We start from the raw sequence: 19,637 nt of genomic DNA, 5'->3' as shown, positions 1-19,637 counted from the left end.
GGCTTTGGCTTCAAAAATCTGTCAGATAAATCTGTCTGTGTAAACACACCATAAGACTGATACTTGATATGTTCCTCATCAGTAGTCAGTACCGCGCATCCTGCCAGGATCTGAGGGGCCTCCGGGAATAACCCTTTGCGTCCTGTTTTATTGCACTTGAATAATCCTGACAGATAATTTCTTCTTATAAAGATCTCCGGGAGAATTAATGACGACTCGCTCTACAAACCCCCTGATTAGACGTCTTATTCAAGGTCTACAGCATAGAAGGTGTATTATACCCGGCCGGCCCCCTGCTATCGATCACATGCTCCATCCTGTTTGTTGGTAAAGAGACTTAAGATGCGGACTCCACTGGAGCCGAGGAGAAGACGACAATCACTTATAAGCAGTGACAGCCCCGTCCTCTGCTTTACTGATCTGGTATCGATCCAAGGAGCCGTTATCAACCATTAGACTCCGGCTACAGCCTGTTGGCGCTGTCACATCTACTACATCACAAGAGGATTTCTAGAAGCCGCCAATGCCGGAGGGGGGATATATATTTTGGTCTTTGAGACTTTAAGACTTTAAGAGTATAAAACTTAGTCGATGAGTGAAGTTCTTCAACTTTCTAATAGACTTTTAATGGAGACTTTATAATGGATCCATTCACTGACAGCAAGCATAGATCTTAAAGGAGTACTCCAGCAGAAATCAGTTTTTTTTTTTCCAAATCAACTGGTTTCATAAAGTTGTATAGATTTGTAATTTACTTCTATTTAAAAATCTCAAGTCTTTCAGTACTTATCAGCTGCTGTATGTCCTGCATGAAGTAATGTTTTCTTTCCAGTCTGACACAGTGCTCTATGCTGCCACCTCTGTCCATGTCAGGAACTGTCCAGAGCAGGAGAGGTTTTCAGAGATTTGTCATTTACATCTATTAAAAAATCTCAAGTCTTCCAGTATTTATCAGCTGTAGTATGTCCTGCAGGAAGTGGTGTATTCTTTCCAATTTAGAAAGCAGGAGAGGTTTTCTATGGGGACTTACTACTACTCTGGACAGTTCCTGTTATGGACAGAGGTGGCAGCAGGGAGCACTGTGTCAGACTGGAAAGAATACACCACTTACTGCAGGACATACAGCAGCTGATAAGTACTGAAAGGCTTGAGATTTTTTACAAATCTATAAAACTTTCTGACACCAGTTTATCTAAAAAAAGAAAGAAAAAAAGATTATGGCTGGATAACCCTTTTAAAAATAGTATATCTAGTTATAACTAGATAGTTATAAAACATATAAGATAGTTATAAAACACAGAGCTCCATCATAGACCATACACCGGGGCGGCTTATGTGGCTCCTGTTACTTGTAAATGAGCTAGAGACGAGACCGCACTGTCTATAGACACCTCCGAGTGCGCCCCCCCCATGCCATATGTTACATGGGAACGCTTCAGTTCGCTGCATCTGCAGAACAAGGGATGGAAGATCAAGCGCGTTTCTCTGATATCGGCTTCTACACCAAAAAGGCCAACTGCTCGTCTTCCCAATCAAATCTGCCCACCGCCGCGTTAAATGGCCGAATATACAGAACAAGAGGCTCGGCCGCGCCGACTGATGATCGGAATCAAACGCTGCGTTAACTTATTGTGGTCGGTGAGAACAGTTGCTGCATCTCCCTAATGAGACGCGTCTAATCTTCACCTCCTCGGGAAATGATCCTATGTGGGGAACAGTGCCAATTGTAACAGAACATCTGCAGATGCACAGGGATGTAGTAGTATAACGTCCGCTGAATATATATATATATATATATATATATATATATATATATTAGTGTGTATACAGTATAGTATATGAGATCCATATTCATCCTGCCCTAAAACAGTCCATAAATCCCCAAGGAATAAAATCCTACTCTATCTCGCCATCTGCTGGTTGTATCTTTAGTTGCAGTTGTTAACATTCCAGGTATAATTAGATGCTAATTAAAGGGGTTATCCAGTGCTAAAAAAAACATGGCCACTTTCTTCCAAAGACACCACCGCTCTTATCTCCAACTTGAATGGGGGGTTTTGCTGCTGAGTTCTATTGAGGTGAATGGAGCTTTATTGCAAACTGCACCTGAACAAGTAGCCATGTTTTTGTAGCACTGGATAACCCCTTTTAAGGAGGGGCATTTTTTTCCTGACACCGGAGACTAGGTGGCTGAGGGAAACAACGTCCACTCACCTCTCCGGTTCCAGCGGCGGGTCCCGCATCGTGGCACTCTGGTCCCCGACTTCCTGGTGTCTCACTCTACATCTCAGGTCAGCTCAGCCAGTCATTGACTGAGGCGGGATCTGTTTCAAGTCCGTATCGTCTCGGGCCCGCGTCACACACCAGGAAGCGGCCGGGGACCGGAGCGCCGCGATGCGGGACCCACCACTGGTACCAGGGAGGTGAGTGGACGTCGTTTCCCTCAGCCACCTTTTCCCCGGTGTCAGGAAAAAAATGCCCCCTGCCGGAGTACCCCTTTAAGGAGTAGACTTTGAACTAGTGTATTGTGATGCTCCATGGTAGAAGAATACACTGGAGGGAGCTCTACTTGGAGGAGGTTCTGGTTTGGCATAAAACCCAAAGTCGTGTTTTATAGGAATACTCCTGCAAAAGTATGGAATTACTCCTAGTACTAGGCAATATTTTTTCTTTCAAATCAACTGGTGTCAGAAAGTTATATAGATTTGTTATTCACTTCTATTTAAAAATCTCAAGTCTTCCAGTACTTATCAGCTGCTGTATGTCCTGCAAGAAGTGGTGTATTCTTTCCAGTCTGACATGGTGCTCTCTGTTGTCACCTCTGTCCGTGACAGGAACTGTCCAGAGCAGGAAAAGATTTCTATGGGAGACTTGCCACAGCTCCTGACATGGACAGAGGTGGCAGCAGAGAGCACTGTGTCAGACTGGAAAGAATACACCACTTCCTGCAGGACATACAGCAGCTGATAAGTACTGGAAGACTTGAGATTTTCAAATAGAAGTACATTACAAATCTCTACATTACAATTTTCTAACACCAGTTAATTTCATAGAAAAAAATTCCAAGAAGTAAGATGCCCCAAACCTTTAGATGGGCCTGTACCCTATCTCCTTGTGTAAGCACCGTATTTCTACTCCTGTCATCTGTGAATATTACAGTTACAACCAGTAGTTGGTGATATGGAGTAATATCCCAAGCCAATAAGAAACTCCCAGCCATTAGATGTGCCTGTTGTGTCAGCTCTTAGCTCCTTGGCGAGTATTGAAGTGTCTGAACATCCATGAGCACTAAGTACCTTATATCTGTTCCCATTATTGGAACCGGAGAACATTTTTCCCATTTTTATTTGCAAGAACAGTGATGTGTGCTGCAGTTACAAATGTCCTGTGATGGGATTTACAAAGTTCATGTCAATCCTGACCTGAAATAGTCCATAAATCCCCAGGAATACAATATTACTCTACTCTGTTACTGCAATAGACAGCCGTTCATTAGTAAAAATGTATAGATGCCAAACAATTCCAAACCATTAGATGTGTATGTATATATGTGTGTGTGTGTATACGTATGTATGTGATATATATATATATATATATATATATATATATATACACACAGTCATACCTTGGTTTAAGAGTAACTTGGTTTAAGAGCGTTTTGGTTTAATAGCTCACAGTTTTTCAAAATTGTGACTTGGTTTAAGAGCATTGCTTTGGTTTAAGAGCTCCCAGTACGTGGTTGGAGGTGGAGTGGGGGAGGGACAGGGTCTGCATAATGTGGTTTACAGCCCTGTACTCTGACCCAGGAAGTCTCCCTCAGCTTTCAAATCATAGCAGATCCACATCAGGCTGGGGCTTACATCAGGGGACAGGACTGTGGGGGTAATCTCTCCATAGCTGTAACCCCTCTCTCCCCGGACAGAGAGCGCTGCATGTATGTGCCCACATCTGTCCTGCTCATTCCTTCCTGCTCCCTGCAGTCTCTGTCTGCCCTTGTGTTTCCCATCCTCTCCATTACTGTACAGTAACTTATAATATCATAGATTCTGCTGTTTCTAGATGTTTGTTTCTTTTGTCTTACATGTTATTCAGAATAATAAATCATTATTTTTGGGGTGTGGAACCAATTGTCTGCATTTCTATGATTTCCTATGGGAAAATTAGCTTTGGTTAAAGAGTGGATTTGGATTACAAGCGCGGCCCTGGAACGGATTATGCTCGTAATTCAAGGCACCACTGTATATGTGTGTGTGTGTGTGTGTGTGTCACAGGTTTTAGCTCTTAGGCACCCCAACGGAAAATGTTGATGTTGGATATAAGTACCTTATAAGTATTTATTCATATTGGGAGAAATAATTATTTCCATTTAGGTTTTAGTGTTCGCTAGTGCATGAAGTTTGAAGCATAACTTTTTCCCCCCACAAAATCAATGGGGGTTCTGATTTTTGTTTAAATCAGCTTTATATACTATTATATACTATACTATAAATATACTATTTTACGGCCAAACTAGTCATTCCAATATTTGATCTTTTCAGTTAAAAAAAAAAAAGAGACCAAACACAGGATGTCCCCGTCCTTTCCTCACTCGCACAAGGAAAGACGTCTGTCCATAATGCAGGTTATATATTAACCAATTAACTTAGGCTAATTATATTAATTGTTGTTTTTAATTATACTATCAGCTGGGCAGCTTACTAGGAGACAATGCTCTTTGTTGTGTAACAATTCACACAGTATAATGGCACTGTGCTGTTTTGGTGACAGGAGAGCTGACCATACAATGCGAGCACCCCCAGGATTCTCTGCTACGGAATATGAATGCGCAGCAGCTGGTAGGAAGGGAGACACCTAGTGGCCATATGTGTAACATTGATTTAAACATAAAAAACTAAAAAAGAGTATATTGCAAAACTGCTTGTGATCACAACCCCAGTCGATTTCTTAAAAAAAAAAAAATGAAGCAGTAGCTGTCTGTATCACATCTCTCAGCTCCTTAACACCTCCCTGGCTAATGATGAAGCGTCTGAGTTTACCGCGCACTAAGGACCATTAATGGTTTGCACCTTTTTCTCTCCACTTTTCTATCTTGTACTTTTTCCCCATGAACCAACATCAAACTCAACAAATATATCACAGCACCATGTGGGAACTTCTTATAAACCCAGGTTTATATACACCCCGCCCCCGCCGCCTATACTAAAAATGTGAAACGTGTAAAAAAAAAAGTGCGAGAGCAATGCTAGAGCTCCCCCTATGTGTGTCCCTGTGACATTGCACGACATTGGAACAGGAAGAATTCTTTCCACTTTATGACGCACTGTGAAGCCCCGCATCCACTGCCATATGGCGGTGGTTTTTACTGTGGGTAAACGTTGCGGTTAGTAATTGTGGACATCCATGCCAGGAACGTTGCTGCAGGGAGGGCGACGGCTTCTGCTGATCTATAAAGCAGCCATGCCATGCTCTGCCATGGTACGGAGGAGAGACTGGCATCGGCCCGGGCGCTGTGCGGTTTACGGCGTCTCATAAATTTTTAGCACGTGACGGATTATGGAGGGAAGTTAATTGCGGAGCAGATAACCACCAAAAATTCTCATTTGTTACATGGCAAAATTGCTGAGCAGCAAAGTGGATGGTGAGGATGATGAGGATTATTAGATGATAGTGTTTAATTACAGTGTAATCATGGTGAGGATGATGACGACCATAGAAAATGAGAGCGCTGGGCGATGGATACCCCCTCCCCCGACACTTAGACTTCAAGACGTTCTCATGACTGCTCAGCCTGTGCGACGCTGCTCACTGATACTACTCAATGCAGCAGACGCTCTGCACCTTAAAGGGGTACTCCTATCTGAACAAGGGGAATAAATGGGGCACAACTGAACTGTATCCATTACCTATAGACTTATGTATTGTGGGCATGCTCGGTAACCTGTGCAGGGGGAGGGGAGCTGTGACCATCACCTATTGATATCTATAGGAGAATGTTGTGAGCATACTCTACATTGGTCACTAAGTGACTTGTGTCCATCATATATTGTGAATGGTGGCTCCTGTCTTATCTATATGTTGGTGTTACCAGTGCGATCTTACCTGATGATGTGATCTGTTCAGAACAGGAAGAGGCTGACAAGATTTTAGGATTATTTCTATCATGGCCCCAATACCAAATTTAAAGGGGTTTTCTTAAAGGGGTAGTTCACCTAAAAAAAATTTCAAATCAGCTAGTGCCAGAGATTTGTAATTTACTTCTATTAAAAAAATCTCCAGTCTTTTGGTACTTATCAGCTGCTGTATGTCCTGCAGGAAGTGATGTATTCTTTTCAGTCTGACACAGTGCTCTCTGTTGCCACCTCTGTCCATGTCAGGAACTGTCCAGAGCAGTAGCAAATCCCCATAGAAAACCTCTCCTGCGCTCCAGACTGGAAAGAATACACCACTTCCTGCAGGACATACAACAGCTAATAAGTACTGGAAGACTTGAGATTTTTTAATAGATGTAAATGACAAATCTCTGACTTTCTGCCACCAATTGATTTGATGGAATTTTTTTTCAATCCCAATCACAGTGACTCCCCACGGATAGGGACTGAGAATGACAAATAATGGATGAGAGACTATAGGACAGAGGGTGCGGCGCACGGTCCGCTGTGACTATATAACTGTACGGTTATTATATGGATTATATTAGATTTTATTAGAGGGTAATACCAGTGCCATCAATCCCCTGTTCTCTCAGTGTCCATGTATTATGTAACATTCTAATCTCCCCAGTTTTATCTGTTTAATAGAATCCGGCCCGGGGAGACGTCTGGTCTGCAGGATACATTACCGGGGATCCCGTTCTCCAGTCATGGCCAGGTGCCAGGCCCAGATAGGAGGAGAATGGCATGGCAGTGGGTGATGGATGCGGCTGGCAGGAAGCTTTATGGCCACACTAAGCACCTCGCTCTCATTGTCATTTCCAGCTAAAAATAGTCCGTGATTAGAGAAGCCATAAGAGCTGCCAGTGTTTACTATGGAGGAGGATGCGGATAGGGGGTGGATACCCGGGCACCATCTTCCTGCTTCTACACCCCCAGTTATAGCCTGGACCAGAGGCGGCATTACTACCCGGAGGAGCCTGACCTACCCAGATCATCATTTATTGCCATCATAAACCCAACGTCATAAACGTTTCATTGCTAAGTCATCTAAGGCCAAAAAAAGCTCTGTGGTTTTATAGGGTTGTACTAGGAAAACGATAACACCGGGGGGCACCATCAATATTCATGCAGAGAAGACGCCAAATTAGGACCAGGACCTTAAAGGGGAAGTTCAGAAATTTTTTTTCTTTCACATCAACTGGTGCCAGAGATTTGTACTTCTCAAAATCTCAAGTCTTCCAGTACATATCAGCTGCTATATGCCCTGCAGGAAGTGGTGTATTCTTTCCAGTCTGGAAAGCAGGAGAAATTTTATATATACTTATTTTTTTTCTTTCAAATCAACTGGTTTTTAAGTTATATAGATTTGTAATTTACTTCTATTTAAAAATCTCAAATCTTCCAGTATTACTTATAAAATAGGAGTCCAGCACTTAAGCAAAATGTCTTTTACTTGAAAGGCTTAGGGTGCAGTACAGGGTAGTAGAACAAACTCCACAGGTGCAGGTGACAGAGGTGAAGAGTAGGTAGGAAGGTAGAGGTAACTTAGTACAAGTGTAGGGACTGTCTTGGGGGCCTTGTCCAAGTAGTAGTGTACTGTGCGGGTAGAACAGACATTAACCCATAACCTTCAGCTGTTCTTATATAAGTAAATACATAGAAAGAGTGTGACACCTAGTGGGGAAATACAAATAGGCACCTTCATCCCCTTTGTGCAATACCTGACAGAGATACTTTACCCATGGAATAAAACGTAGTGGACCACCTGTATCGGGACACTACACAGTGACCCCTGATATACTTGTTAGTGAGTGATGTATTCTCTACATTCAGAGGCAGGAAACACATCCTGTAGAATAGGCGGATGAGGAAAGGGATTGACAACTGGCACAAACTTTTTTGTGAATTATTGATGTGCATAATACTGGAGGGCAGACTAGCTGTAACTCTGATAAGAGGGGGCGGAGTATGAATATTTAGGACGTAATGGACGCTAGTTAGGGGGCAGATACGGATATTGATGATACTAGAGGACTAGGGGAAGACTATGTAGTTATAAGACTTGGGATGGGTGGGCCAAGGAAAATGTCAATGCTACAGAGGATAGCTGTGTGATACTAGAGAGCATAGCTGTTGCTGGAGAGCAGAGAGGCGATCTGATACTAGAGAGCAAAGAGAAGAGAACAGTGATACTAGAGAGCAGAGAGAGGATAACTGAAACTAGAGAGCACAGTGAGGAGAATTGTGATACTAGAGAGCATAGAGGGAAGAACTGTCATACCAGAGAGCAATGAGATGAGAACTGTGATACTAGAGATCAGAGAGAGGAGATCTGTGATACTAGAGAGCAGAGAGGCGATCTGATACTAGAGAGCAAAGAGAAGAGAACAGTGATACTAGAGAGCAGAGAGAGGAGATCTGTGATACTAGAGAGCAGAGAGGAGAACCGTGATACTATACAGCAGAAAGGGGAGAGCTGATACTAGAGAGCAGAGAGAGGAGAACTGTGATACTAGAGAGAGAGGAGAACTGTGATACTAGAGAGCAGAGAGAGGAGATCTGTGATACTAGAGAGCAGAGAAAGGAGAACCGTGATACTATACAGCAGAAAGGGGAGAGCTGATACTAGAGAGCAGAGAGAGGAGAACTGTGATACTAGGGAGCAGAGGGTGGAGAATTAGGATACAAGAGAGCAGGGGGAGGGACTATGATAGGAGAGAGCAGAACTAAAGAGGGGAGACATATGACACCAGAGAGCATAGAGCCCCCCCCCCCCCCCCCCCCCCCAAATGTACAGTAGATGAGTATATGACACTGTGGGGTAGTAGTTCATGGGGCACTTACGTACTGGGGGGCAGATGTAACTATGAATACTATGTAAGCTGCACTGCTGGGGACGCTTGTACTGGTTACACTGTCTGCACGTTGATATTCAGCTATCAGAGACAGCAGCGAGCAGTTATCTGTTTCCCAATATTGTGAAATCCTCATAAAAACGTGACCTTATGTGCAGCAATGTGCGCTCCTCTATGGACCCTCATAAATGTCTATAATGGAGAGTTTGCTGGATACTATCCCATAGGGCGGGGAGCATTGTGGTGGCCTGTAGAGGGTGGCGGTGGTCGGCGCTGACCTTTTCTGACCTCTGTGGTTCCTCACCTGAGCTGATTCTATAAGAGTTTCTCCCTGATTTCCTCATTTTATGACTATACAGCACTACGTGAGTCTCATATATAGGAGCATTGCCGGGTGGATGGCATGGAGGGAATAGCTCATCTATTTTGGTGGATAACATTTCCTTCGCTCACATGGTTCCTGTGAATTCATGTGTGAATCCAAGGCAGAAACGGGAGAAGGAGAATAAAAGTGGAAAGTGATTTATAAAGCGAATCCCTCGGAGTTGGAACAATTAAATCGTAGCTGAGAATAAGGATGTTTAGTAGGAGGTGATGGTACCATGTGCTTAAATGTCCCTATACACCCTCCTTCAGGGACCAGGTGAGGACTCTTGGGGTCAGGCTTAAGGATTCTTGGGGTCAGGCTTAAGGATTCTTGGGGTCAGGCTTAAGGATTCTTGGGGTCAGGCTTAAGGATTCTTGGGGTCAGGCGTTGAGGATTCTTGGGGTCAGAAGTTAAGGATTCTTGAGGACAGGCATTAAGGATTCTTGGGGTCAGGTGTTGAGGATTCTTGGGGTCACTGGTTGAGGATTCTTGGGGCCAGGAGTTGAGGATTTTTGGGGTCAGGTGTTGAGGATTCTTGGGATCAGGCGTTGAGGATTCTAGGGATCAGGCGTTGAGGATTCTTGGGGGTTGGGTATTGAGGATTCTTGGGGTCAGGCGTTGAGGATTCTTGGAGTCCAGGGTTGAGGATTCCTGGGGTCAGAGGTTGAGTATTCTTGGGGTCAGAGTTTGAGGATTCTTGCGGTCAGGCATTAAGGATTCTTGGGGTCAGACATTGAGGATTCTTGGGGTCAGGCATTAAGGATTCTTGGGGTCAGGCATTGAAGATTCTTGGGGTCAGGCGTTGAGGATTCTTGGGGTCAGGCATTGAGGATTCTTGGGGTCAGGTGTTGAGGATTCTTGCGGTCAGGCATTGAGGATTCATGGGGTCAGCCGTTGAGGATTCTTGGGGTCAGGCGTTGAGCATTCTTGGGGTCAGGCATTGAGGATTCTTGGGGTCAGGCGTTGAGGATTCTTGGGGTCAGGCGTTGAGCATTCTTGGGGTTAGGCATTGAGGATTCTTGGGGTCAGGCGTTAAGGATTCTTGGGGTCAGGCATTGAGGATTCTTGGGGTCAGGCGTTGAGGATTCTTGGGGTCAGGCGTTGAGCATTCTTGGGGTTAGGCATTGAGGATTCTTGGGGTCAGGCGTTAAGGATTCTTGGGGTCAGGTGTTGAGGATTCTTGGGGTCAGGCATTGAGGATTCTTGGGGTCAGGCGTTGAGGATTCTCGGGGTCAGGTGTTGAGGATTCTTGGGGTCAGGCATTGAGGATTCCTGCGGTCAGGTGTTGACGATTCTTGCGGTCAGACGACGCTCTTGGATCCTTCATGTGTGCTGGTATGAAGCCGCTTCCCTCCTCTCACCGCTCATCATTGTAGAATTGGATTTCTTCTCTTGGTAGTGGATCTGTAGGGAACTGGGTAATCACAGGGGTCATCTGTTTGCATGAGGCGTATAGCCATATACAATGGTTAGATAGGTGGTAGGTGTCACACTAACATCCACATGATGCCAGGACACAAGGTTTCCAGCAGATCATTGCCCATCACACTGCCCCCGCCATCTTGTCTTCTTCCCATCCTGGTGCCATCTCTTCCCCAGTAAAGCGCACACACCCGGCCGTCCACATGATGGAGAACATGATCCATCACACCAGGTGCCTTTCTCTATTGCTCCCTGCTTTTAGTCCTGATGCTCATGTGCCCATTGTAGCCCCTTTAAGCAGTGGGCAGGGGTCAGTATAGATACTCTGACCATCCTGCACGTGTTTGCTCGGCCTCACACGTCCTTTAGGTTTCCGTACATATAAAAGATACTGTGACAAATCCACCTGCTCGGCGAGGGTCATAAATGGAGACGAGAAGAGACTCTTGAATGTGGGAGAGTTGTGCGAGCGCTCGGCCATATTTCCATAAACCCATAAACTTTCTCCTCTGTCTTGGGCTGATAACGCCGCTTGGGAGGACGATCCTATAAATGTCCCTTTCATACCTCACTTGTGGATTTGCGGCGTCTCGGGCTCATTTATTTCTAGATCTTGGCGGCTGCTGTGACCGTCACTTTGTCCTGACATTTATTCTTCATCATAGCTGTGATGGGTCGGCTTCCTGCTCCCCGGGGACCATCTGTCTCCTTTGAGAAGGTTATTTTGCAGAGTGGTATAAATGTGAGGCTGAGAGGTCACCGGGTCCTCTGGAGGATGATGATGATGATGAAGAAGATGAGGAGAAATGGCTGATGACCTGCTGTTAGCACCTTAACCTGTCTACTGCAAACACAGTGCTGGGAGGAAAGTATTTGCCCCCTTCACCTTTGCCCTTTAATTGCGTAAAGAAACTGCTTAATTACAAGAATACGTTTAGGAGTTTTTGTACCTTTTTAGCTTCTCAATGCAACAAATCATCCATGTCTGAATGTGGCCTTAGACTGAATAGGTGGCACCGCAGCCGACTCTTTTCCTTCCTGCGAAGAGCTACTTAGTATACTTTACTTTGTTACATAGCCTATCCGTACATGGTCTATTACCCTTAAAGGGATATCCCCATCTCAACTAACATAGTTATACAATTAACGGTAACAGTTTTTTCTAATACATTCATCATCATCATCATCATAATCATCATTATCAGCCTGACCACTGCTTTTAGGGCAAAGTGCTGGTCGGTAACCTAAACAACGAGCTGTTAACAATTGGAGGACAAGAGCGTTTATATAAGAGAAGGTAAATTTGCTGAATGAATGTATTACCAAAAGATTTAAAGGGGTAGGCCAGCAAAAAAAAAAAAAAAATCAATTAGTGGCAGAAAGTTATATAGATTTGTAATCTACTTCTATTTAAAAATCTCAAGTCTTCTAGTACTTATCAGCTGCTGTATGTCCTGCAGGAAGTAGTGTATTCTTTCCAGTCTGACATGGTGCTCTCTGCTGCCACCTCTGTCCATGTCAGGAACTGTCCAGAGCAGGAGAGGTTTTCTATGAGGATTTACTACAGTTCCTCACATGGACAGAGGTGGCAGCAGAGAGCACCATGTCAGACTGGAAAGAATTCACTACTTCCTGCAGGATATACAGCAGCTGATAAGTACTGGAAGACTGGAGATATTTAAATAGAAGTAAATTACAAATCTATATAACTTTTTTTTTCCAGAGTTCCTCTTTAACATAGAAGTGTAACTATATTAGTTGAGATGGAAATACCCCTTTAAGGAGACATAATGTACCATGGATGGTACAATTTGAATTGATACAATGTTACAATAATGTGACTACTTAGCCACACCCATTTTTTTTTTTAATAAAGAACTGATAAACCCAAGCTGCACATATTTGTTCTTGCGCCATTTCCGTCAAACAGATCGATCCATGAAACCGACCGGGTCTCATACAACGTGTCGTCCATTCAATCGTTTCCTTGTGGCCCCATCATAGGAATCCCTTTCATCTCTTTGTGAGGAAAGAATTGTTGACCATGGCTTCCTCCAGGTTAATCAATAATTGTGTGATTGTACGAGAGGCGTCCTACCTATAAGACAATCTCGGCCTCTCATTGTCCATCGCCTCTTCATCCCGCAGACGCCTCAATCACAAGGAGGTAGCGGAGAGATAGGGGCCCGGAGTCAAACACTCGAGGTGGCCGCCACGCCAGAACACACAGACCTCCCGCCGCAATCATCTCTCCCAAAGAAACAATCAATTCGCCAGCCATACTTTCCCAGCAAACATGTTATTAAGTTGTACTCGCCGCTATTGTTCATCTGAGAACTCGCCATTTAAATAAAACCGAGATTATTATTATAATTTTTTCTAGAAACTTGGGACAGAGATTTTTCTGTTCTGAGCGATGTAGATAATAACGTTCGGGTTTTTATGCAAAAACGGGTCTTGCCTCTCTGTTCATTTTTAATTCATTAGTAGATTGTAGACATTGAATCGGTAGAAAGAGCCGCGTCTTGTGTTATAGAGGTGGATAGGAGCACATCTGGCTCTATAGAGCAGGGGTACGGAACCTTGGCTATCCAGCTGTTGCAAAACTACAACTCCTATCATGCCTGGACAGCCAAAGCTTTAGCTTTAGCTTTGGCTGTCCAGGCATGATGGGAGTTGTAGTTTTGGAACAGCTGGAGAGCCAAGGTTCCCTACTTCTGCTATAGAGCCAGGGCCTTAATTCACACAATGACATAATAGGTCGACACTGGCTGGTTACTGGTTACTAGTTTTTACCTATAGCAAATTCCTTTTCTTTGTCCTCAGATGCCCCCAGGACTTGCAGTAGATCAGAATAGTAGGAGCATCCAGCAGTTACAAAAAAACATACAAACACTTATCTGGACGTTAACAATAATAGCAATATACAATACATGATGGATGATGGAACAAATGAATCATGATGATTTTGAGGAATGAAGTGGAATACAATAAACAGAAACCAGTCCAAGAACTGACACTAAGGGCCCTATTCCACCGGACGATTATCGTTCAGATTATCGTTAAATCGTTCGAATCTAAACGATAATCGTTCGGTTGAAATGCAGTTAACGATTAACGACCGAACGAGAAATTGTTGATCGCTTTATAAGACCTGGACCTATTTGTATCGTTGCTCGTTTGCAAAACGTCCGCAAATCGTTTGCATTGAATAAGACATCGTTCGGTCGTTTGCAATAGATACTAACGCAATAGCGAAGAAAAACTATCGCAATTACGATCATAAGTAACAATTATCGTTCCATGGAAATGACTGAACGTTTTCAGGTCTTTCGCAATAGCGGTCGTTTGAGATCGTTAATTGTTAATTGGGATCAGGTGGTGATTTTCAATCACGACGGCCCATATGAACACTGATGTCATCTGTTGGTGGTCGTTCAGCCCGGCTTACCATAGATTAGCGGCGGTTACGGACGAATAAAGTCTAAGGTGTATGGGGACCTTTCCTGTCCCTGCACATATCCCTATCATAACCCTGGACTACACACCATCCCTAGCAGAACGAGCAGTCACTAAAAACAGCTCAGCGGAGGCCATAACTGGCCAGTCTTTGGGCCACATCCTTATCCGTAATTATCTATGATCTTTATAGTGGCCAATGTGTTCTGTATGCAGATGACATCAGTAATGGTCTTTATCTGTGCTCTCTTTGCAGGTCAATCCTCTTCCTTTACCCAACAACCGCAGGATCAAGTAGTGGTGGCAGGGAGACCGGTGAGCCTACCCTGCGCCATCCCTGGTTATCATGGAGTCGTACTCTGGATCAAAGACGGACTGGCGTTGGGCGTTGGAAGAGATCTTTCCGGTATTGAATGTCCGCTATAACTCATGCAGCCTCATAGCTATAGTACTTCATCATAGATTACCGCTATAGTAATTTATCCTAGATTACCGCTAGAGTTTACCAGTCAGTCACCCATACCCCAGAAGAAGGTGTCTGACATGGCGGATCCTAGAACAGTATAACAGCAGGTTATAGTTACTCCATCGTGGACAAGGATCACAGATTCAGGGGTTTCTTCCACCATCAATGGTGGTTGCCATAGTTACGATTTACCTCATAGATTGGAAGCCATCGTTCTTAATGTAATAAACATATGATGATGGCGACAAGATAGTTGCGGACGCATAAGAGTATAATTGTACAGAGTTTCCTCATGATGGGCTTATATAACGTTTTCTCTGATTCAGGTTACCCCCGATACTCCGTAGAGGGCGACCACTCGTCTGGTGAACACCACTTAAAGATCCAGCGTGCAGAGCTGCAGGACGATGCCTTGTATGAGTGTCAGGCCATACAGGCCGCCATACGATCACGGCCGGCCCGGCTCACCGTCTTGGGTAGGTGACTCCGTATTTGTATTGAACCAATATGGGTTGTTCCATTTACGAAACATTGTCGTGAACTAATCTGACCGACCAATACCAGAAGCCTGAGAGCCGTCAGTAGGGCGAAAGTCACGGATGGTATACTCCCTGCCTAGTGGTAATCTCCAGTGTGGTCTTTGGCTGTATAACGCCCAGTGGGTCCTGTGCACTGGTCCCATTCTAAATAGCATGCGTCATATGGTTGCCTTGACTCCCCATCTTTGATTACTTTTTATGGCTAGACCCATTATTATAAGATAGCCGTGATTCCCAGGGATAGCTCAGCATGACAGATGGAATTATGGTACTATAGATTCAGAAATGGATGCCATATGACCTGAATCTGTAACCTACACCCCTTAAAGGGGTATTCCACTCAAACATTATTTTTGATGTTGCTGCCCATGGTGAGACTAACAATTCCTTCCATTACTAATTCCTTCCATTACAAAATTTCAGATAAAGCCAGACAGGGACTTGATTACATCATCTGTCTCAGAAGGGAGGTGAAGGAGGCAGAGAAAAAGGCTCACACACAGATGTTTATGTTTTTAACAGAAAGCAGCAGTTCAGAATTGGGGGAAGGAGACTGAATAGATAATAACGAGAATAGAAGGAATTGCTAGTCTCACCATGGGCAGCGACATATCAAAAGTTATGTTTGAGTAAGATTTCCTTTAAATGTGTCATCAAGAAATGACTTTCTGTTTGTTTCATAAATGTTTTTATGTTAAACATTTTAAAAAAAAATTCTGGTAGTTTCCATTTTTCTATCTATATTATAAAATAATCCTGATATCTTGCAGTTTTCATTCTCACCGCTGGGGTTTAAATTAAAGCTGAGACTTCCTGTTCTGTCTGTAGTGATAAGAGGAAGCTGCTGTAAAGTGAACTGTACAGCATTGCAGCGTCATGTGACACCAGTAGATAGCGGAGACAATAGCAGCTCCCTGTGGAATGACCTCTTAACAGGTTACAGAGCGTGCCTAGTTATGCTTCACATGCATCTAAAAGGGGACAGAGTCTGTCTATTGCCGTCTATGTCCATGAGTCTTACGGTAAAGCAGGTCGCTAAATGCTGTTAAGAAAAGTCCAGGCAATATGACCGCCTCCTAACAATGTACAAAAAGTGAAATAAAAAAATTACAGTCAGAAAATAGAAACAGAATAGAAGTTTTAGTGTTGATGAGGTTATTGTAGCTGGGTATGTCTGAGGTTTGGTGGGGGGGAGACATATGTTCACAGACTTCCTGTCAGGTCACTGCTGTGATCCTCTCCCCAGGCTGAACCAATTGATGACAGATCACCCTGATTGCATAATATGTATAAGATGAAGTCAGTTATCTGCTGGAGCAATATAACCGAGGCTCTTACAGCATGATCTCTCCTCCTACTGTATACCAAATGGGAAAAAAAACCTCTTAAATTCATGTAAATGGCCCTAATCTGCGGGATATTCACAGGGCCCGCTCACACGGCGCTAAATCAATACCCGCGATGAGACGAAATATTTATCTCTGGAGAGGATGCAGATTCGTCACGTCGCCGGTGACTAGAACCGACGCACCTCATTATGTAAATTGTGACTTTAAAGCGAGCGCCGCGTTAAGCCTAAAAAAAAAAACAAAAAAACCTGATGAGTTGATAAGAGTCGGAGAAGGAATTGATTGAGATGAGACGATCGGTGATTTGGCGGCGGCGCGGCTCATTAGATGTTTGAATAAGCCGTGATGTTAATTAAACAGTTTGGAGAAACTCAAACATGACGGATTTCTGGGTAAAACACTCGGTAAACATTTCTAGCTGAATCGCTGGGGGTTTTGGAGAGAGTCTGCTGATCAAAGCTGCAAAACATGGCGGGGGGTGAGGGGGGGTAAGCGGAAGACACGGGGCCCTATAGCCGAGGGGCCCTGATCTTGGGGGGTGTAGATGTATCGTCAGCATGTCTGCTGCCCACCGTGGGGAGCTCGCCGCAGGCCCCACACATCGCTGGCTCTCTGAGCTGCCCTCCAGGTACTGATGGGATTTCTGCTATTTCTGAGAAATGACTTATAGCGGTGTGTGATATATAAACGTTTCCAGCAGAAGAAGACGACGAGTAACAAGGGACAAAGATGAAGATTTCCACCCGTCTGGAACAGTCAAGGGGTTATGTCAGGGATAGGGAATCTGCGGCCCTCCAGCTGTTTCAAAACTACAGTTCCCATCATGCCTGGACAGCCAAAGCTAAAGCTTTGGCTGTCCAGGCATGATTGGAATTGTAGTTTTGTAACAGCTGAAGGTGTCGGATGTTCCCCATCCCTGGTGTAGGTAGAGAAAGAAAACCATAAGGGCTTATTTCCACGTTCTGTGCCTGGTCCGTATATATAGATGGTGTGCATCCATGCCGAAGTGATGCCGAAACAGTTTTAAGGGGTATTCCAGTGAAAATGTTTTTCTTTCAAATCAACTGCGTTTAGAAAGTTATATAGATTTGTATTTTACTTCTATTTAAAAAATCTCAAGTCTTTCCCTACTTATCAACTGGTGGATGTCCTGCAGGAAGTGGTGTAATCTTTACAGTCTGACACAGTGCTCTCTGGCTATGACAGGAACTGTGCAGAGCAGTAGTAAATCTCCATAGAAAACGTCTTCTGCTCTGGACAGTTCCTGACTGGGCCAGGGATGTCAACAGAGATCACTGTGTCAGACTTGAAAGAATACACCACTTCCTGCAGAACATATAGCAGCTGATAAGTACTGGAAGACTGTAGATATTGGAGTAAATTACAAATCTATATAACTTTGTAAAACCGGTTGATTTGAAAGAAAAAGCCGGAGTACCCCTTTAAATTTTCATGGCAGTCAGTATAGTACTGCAAAGATTCAAAGGGATTAGCTACAAAAACATGGCCACTTTCCCCCTACTGTTGTCTCCAGATTGGGTGGGGTTTTGAAACTCAGTTCCATTGAAGTAAATGGAGCTTAATTGCAAACTGCACCTGAACTGGAGACAACAGTAGGGGGAAAAGTGGCCATGTTTTTGTAGTACTGGATGACGCCTTTAAACTGTTTCCAAGCTCCCGACATCATAATGATACATGATGCCGGGAGGTCCGATAATCTGTTCCCTTGCACACCGTCCACATATACGGACGGAGCACAGACTGGGGGAATAAGCCCTTAGGCTGTGTTCTCACATTGCAGTTGAATTGCGTTTTCTGCATTTCTTGATCAGGTTACTTTGTCATCCTTCGCATGTATTAAAGAGTAACAAACCCAGCGCCTTCTGCACACGCGTGTCGGTCCGGTGTGCACCGTGTTCTACCTCCTCCCTGCACCAGGTGTGTTTCGCCCCATGAACGGTTACTGCGGGGGTCAGGTACACAGCACCTTTGTAAATTGATGGCTGACCTCTCCAATCAGTGCGGCCGGTGTGAAGCTTTGTACTTGCAGACAGTAAATCGATGCTCCTTGTATAGAGACAACTACAATGGCTGACAAGGGCAGCGGGGTAAGTGCGGAGTTTCCTGCGGCCTCAGGAATAATCACTTTTCCGTTCTCTTCTACCTGGAGGCTCCTGGGATTCTCTTCTTTCAAGAGCAAAAGATTCCTCTACAATGGTCAATCAATGGGGGCGATGGCTGGGGCCGCTGCGGCCCTTATTAGGATCAGTATAACCGGTGCTGAGGATGAGGCAGGACACTCTCTATGGGACACATTACACATATAGCCGGGAGCTCAGCCGCATTGATGTGTCCTTCATGTGTCCGGAACTATAGGCCTATATGTTCACACACTGTAGAGGGGGAGATTTATTAAACATGGTGTAAAGTGAAACTGGCCCAGTTGCCCCTAGCAACCAATCAGATTCCACCTTTAATTTTCCAAAGAGTCTGTGAGGAATGAAAGGTGGAATCTGATTGGTTGCTAGGGGCAACTGAGCCAGTTTCACTTTACACCATGTTTGATAAATCTCCTATATCTTTGCATGATGCTAACCTGATTTCTTCTCTTCATTGTCCCCAATGACTTTAGTTGGAGTCTGATATACAATGAAATCCACCCATCATCCATCCCTGTACTTTATACTGCAGCCCTGATCCATGAGGGCACAGCTCTTATCATCCGTGACTATGGCTTAGTGAGTGTTGGAGTCTAAGGGCCCTATTCCACAGTAACGATAATCGGCCCCATTCGGCCGATTATCGCTCTGTGAAATAGAGAGAACGATCAGCTGATGATCGTGTCATCGGCTGATCGTTCATTTAGGGCCAGACCTTAAATCATTGTTCCCCCACTGCACATTGCTACGGTTGAATAGCGGTGCGTGGCGGGCGACCGACGATTTCAGAAGCGGCAGCAGCAGCATACATTACCTGTCAGGTCTTCTGCTCCGCTCCGTCTTCCTCCCCGGGTCCCACGCGCTCTGGC

General features: G+C 44.4%; 1 protein-coding gene across 3 annotated transcripts in view; it reads left to right on the top strand.

The window, feature by feature from the left end:
- Positions 1 to 19,637, top strand: part of KIRREL3 (kirre like nephrin family adhesion molecule 3) — a 590,858-nt gene that overhangs the window by 417,228 nt on the left and 153,993 nt on the right. For all 3 annotated transcript variants that reach the window (XM_069948169.1, XM_069948168.1, XM_069948170.1), the window contains exons 3-4: positions 14,512 to 14,661; positions 15,048 to 15,197. In XM_069948169.1, the coding sequence (XP_069804270.1) occupies positions 14,512 to 14,661; positions 15,048 to 15,197 (300 nt within the window). The remainder of the gene's footprint in view (positions 1 to 14,511; positions 14,662 to 15,047; positions 15,198 to 19,637) is intronic.

This window comes from Dendropsophus ebraccatus, chromosome 12, assembly GCF_027789765.1.
Source record: "Dendropsophus ebraccatus isolate aDenEbr1 chromosome 12, aDenEbr1.pat, whole genome shotgun sequence".
NCBI classification, from domain to species: Eukaryota; Metazoa; Chordata; class Amphibia; order Anura; family Hylidae; genus Dendropsophus; species Dendropsophus ebraccatus.
Note: the sequence above shows the minus strand (reverse complement) of the source record. Positions and strands in the feature narration are given on the sequence as shown.